This window comes from Apaloderma vittatum, unplaced genomic scaffold, assembly GCF_000703405.1.
Source record: "Apaloderma vittatum isolate BGI_N311 unplaced genomic scaffold, ASM70340v1 scaffold39049, whole genome shotgun sequence".
Classification (NCBI taxonomy): Eukaryota; Metazoa; Chordata; class Aves; order Trogoniformes; family Trogonidae; genus Apaloderma; species Apaloderma vittatum.
The window spans coordinates 30,028-33,156 of NW_009734275.1; the positions used below are offsets into that span (position 1 = coordinate 30,028).

Consider the following 3,129-nt stretch of genomic DNA (forward strand, 5'->3'; position numbering starts at 1 on the left):
GGCAGCATTTGGGTGTAACGGAAAAAGTGTAGTCGTACTTGCTTATTATGTACAGGGCATCCTTTCTTATTGTTCTTTATCGTTATTAAGGCCCGTGGAAAGCAGACGAATAGTAAGAGTTTTGTAGTGAACTCTTCATGGTGGTTTTTTTCCTGGTGATGCTGTGTTGTTGTGAAAAAATGAGCTTACAATCTACTTACTGCTCAGTTGTTTGGCCGACGGTGATATCTCTAGAATGGGCTGCAGTAATCCCCAATCCACAGTAGATGTTTCTTTCACCAGTTTACAATGAATAATCCTCTTAATTTCCATGAATAGCAGCTGGTATTGCTACAACCTGTGCCTCAAACCAAGAACAGCTTATTCAGAAAGCCGCCCGGCCCCGCGAGCGAGGAGGAATTCTCTCCCAGCAGGGGTCGTGGGGGCTGACTTTCACAAGGAGACTCTGACTTCTGCTTTCTCTCTTCTAGATGCAGCAGCTGTTTTACGAAAACTACGAGCAGAACAAAAAAGGCTACATCCGAGACCTGAGGAACAGCAAAATCCACCGAGCTATAACGCTGCACCCCAATAAGAACCCCCCGTACCAGTACAGGCTTCACAGCTACATGTTGAGCCGCAAGATCGCGGAGCTGCGCCACAGGACCGTGCAGCTGCACCGGGAAATTGTCCTCATGAGCAAATACAGCAACACAGAAATCCACAAAGACGACCTGCAGCTGGGGATGCCGCCTTCCTTCATGCGATTCCAGCCCCGGCACCGGGAAGAAATCCTGGAGTGGGAGTTTCTTACGGGCAAGTATTTGTATTCGGGCGCCGACGGGCAGCCCCCTCGGAGAGGAATGGACTCGTCGCAGCGCGAAGCGCTGGATGACATTGTGATGCAGGTCATGGAAATGATCAACGCCAACGCGAAGACCCGGGGAAGGATCATCGATTTCAAGGAAATCCAGTACGGCTATCGCAGAGTCAACCCCATGTACGGAGCCGAGTACGTTCTTGACCTGCTGCTTCTGTACAAAAAGCATAAGGGGAAGAAGATGACGGTGCCGGTCAGGAGGCACGCGTACCTGCAGCAGACGTTCAGCAAGATCCAGTTCCTGGAGCACGAAGAGATGGACGCCAAGGAGCTGGCCAGCAAAATCAACCAGGATTCCGGATCTCTGTCTTTCCTCTCCAACTCGCTGAAGATGTTTGTTCCCTTCCAGCTCAGCAGATCGAAAGTAGAGAGGAAGGAACTCAAAGACAAGAAGATCAACATCCTCATTCCTCTCTTGGGACGTTTTGACATGTTTGCCAGGTTCATGGGGAATTTCGAAAAGACGTGCCTCATTCCAAACCAGAACGTCAAGCTGGTCGTCCTGCTTTTCAATTCCAACTCCAACCCCGACAAAGCGAAGCAGATCGACCTGATGAGAGATTACCGCTCCAAATACCCTAAGGCCGACATGCAGGTTTTACCGGTGTCGGGGGAGTTCTCGAGGGCGCTGGCTCTGGAAGTTGGATCTTCTCAGTTCCAGAACGAGTCTTTACTTTTCTTCTGTGACGTTGACTTGGTGTTTACCACAGAATTCCTCCAGCGGTGTCGAGCCAATACGGTTTTGGGTCAACAAGTATACTTCCCCATCATTTTTAGCCAGTACGATCCAAAGATTGTTTATAGTGGAAAAGTTCCTAGTGACAATCATTTTGCCTTCACCCAGAAAACGGGTTTCTGGAGGAACTACGGCTTTGGGATTACCTGTATTTACAAAGGTGATCTTCTTCGAGCAGGTGGTTTTGATGTCTCCATCCAAGGTTGGGGCCTCGAAGACGTCGACCTCTTTAACAAAGTCATTCAAGCTGGCTTAAAAACTTTCCGAAGCCAAGAAATCGGAGTAGTCCACGTGCATCACCCTGTTTTTTGCGACCCTAACCTTGATCCAAAACAGTATAAAATGTGCTTGGGGTCCAAAGCTTCGACTTATGGGTCCACGCAGCAGCTGGCTGAAATATGGTTTGAAAAGAACGACCCAAATTTTGGGAGAAGCAGCAATACTAATGGCTCGGTGAGGACAGCCTAATGTCCAGCTATGCTGGAGAAGACTTTTTTTTTAATTATCTAATTTATTTTTGGGAAAATGTTTTTTGATAATTCACTTTTAAAAGACCGCACAGGATATATTTTAGAAATCATCGTTGTTTTCTTACCAAGTGCTCATTTTGAGAAGAACAAGGCCGTTGGGATTTTTTTTTGTTGTTGTTGTCGGGTTTTTGGTTTCGAACAAAACCGTGATCAATGTTTGCCTTGAAACAAACAAACCAATGGGTTAGGAGTTGTCTGACCAATCGGCGGAAAACAGACGTCAATTCGAATTTCCTGATGAACAAAAGATTGTTTCCTCCTTTTTCCGTCGCTGTCTGCGCTGCTGGGATTCCGTAAATCGGGACCTGAGCGTGCGAGCCGAGCGACAAACCGGCGTATCTCAGTATTTTGTCGTGACGGCTGCCGTGCAAGGATCGTGCTTCTGTTTTTTTTACTTCGGGCTAGCCATTACTTTTTAAAATTGCGTCAGAACAAAACAAATCGCTGGGGCGATGCGAAGGGTGTTAATTGCAGGAGGTTTGGTGGTTGTTTGTTTGTTTGTTTTTCCAAATGGTCGATTATTTCAGTTGAAAAATACACTTCCACTTATTATGACTGGGCGACTCCAAGGGAGGGAAGAAATTAAGCACAACCCGCTCTCCGATGGGTCCTTGTCGAAATTGTTGTCTTTTATATTGGCTCCACGTACGTGGACGTAACGTTTTAAGAACCCGTGGCGGGTTCTGCGGGTGTGACCCCCGGCCACGAGCCGAGACGGCGCGAGCGAGAAACGCCGGAGCGTAACAAGGGAGGCGAAGAGGACGGGAGACGCGAATCTCTTGCAGCAGAGCGACGGAACGCAACGAACGATTCGAGATCCCTGACAAGAACTTTTTGAGAAATCTCCCGCGCCGACCGCACCGCGCCCGATCGCGTTGATCTGTTCGGTCTGTTACGGGATGTTAATGGGAACAATTATTACATTTGATTGCTAGTTTTGTTTTTTGGGATTTTATTTTGGTTTTTTTTTTTCCTGTATCTGATAGACCGTTAATTTATTTAAT

At 47.4% G+C, this 3,129-nt stretch overlaps 1 protein-coding gene across 1 annotated transcript; it reads left to right on the plus strand.

Annotated features, from left to right (window-relative positions):
- Positions 1 to 469: 469 nt before the first annotated feature.
- CHSY1 (chondroitin sulfate synthase 1) lies at positions 470 to 2,171 on the plus strand. Its single transcript, XM_009876186.1, has one exon. The coding sequence runs from the start codon at positions 471 to 473 to the stop codon at positions 2,061 to 2,063; it is 1,593 nt and encodes a 530-aa protein (XP_009874488.1). The 5' UTR covers position 470; the 3' UTR covers positions 2,064 to 2,171.
- The last annotated feature ends 958 nt before the right edge of the window (positions 2,172 to 3,129 follow it).

Coding starts and splice junctions, on each gene's coding strand:
- CHSY1 (XM_009876186.1), top strand. CDS start 471: ATGCAGCAGCTGTTTTACGAAAACTACGAGCAGAACAAAAAAGGCTAC.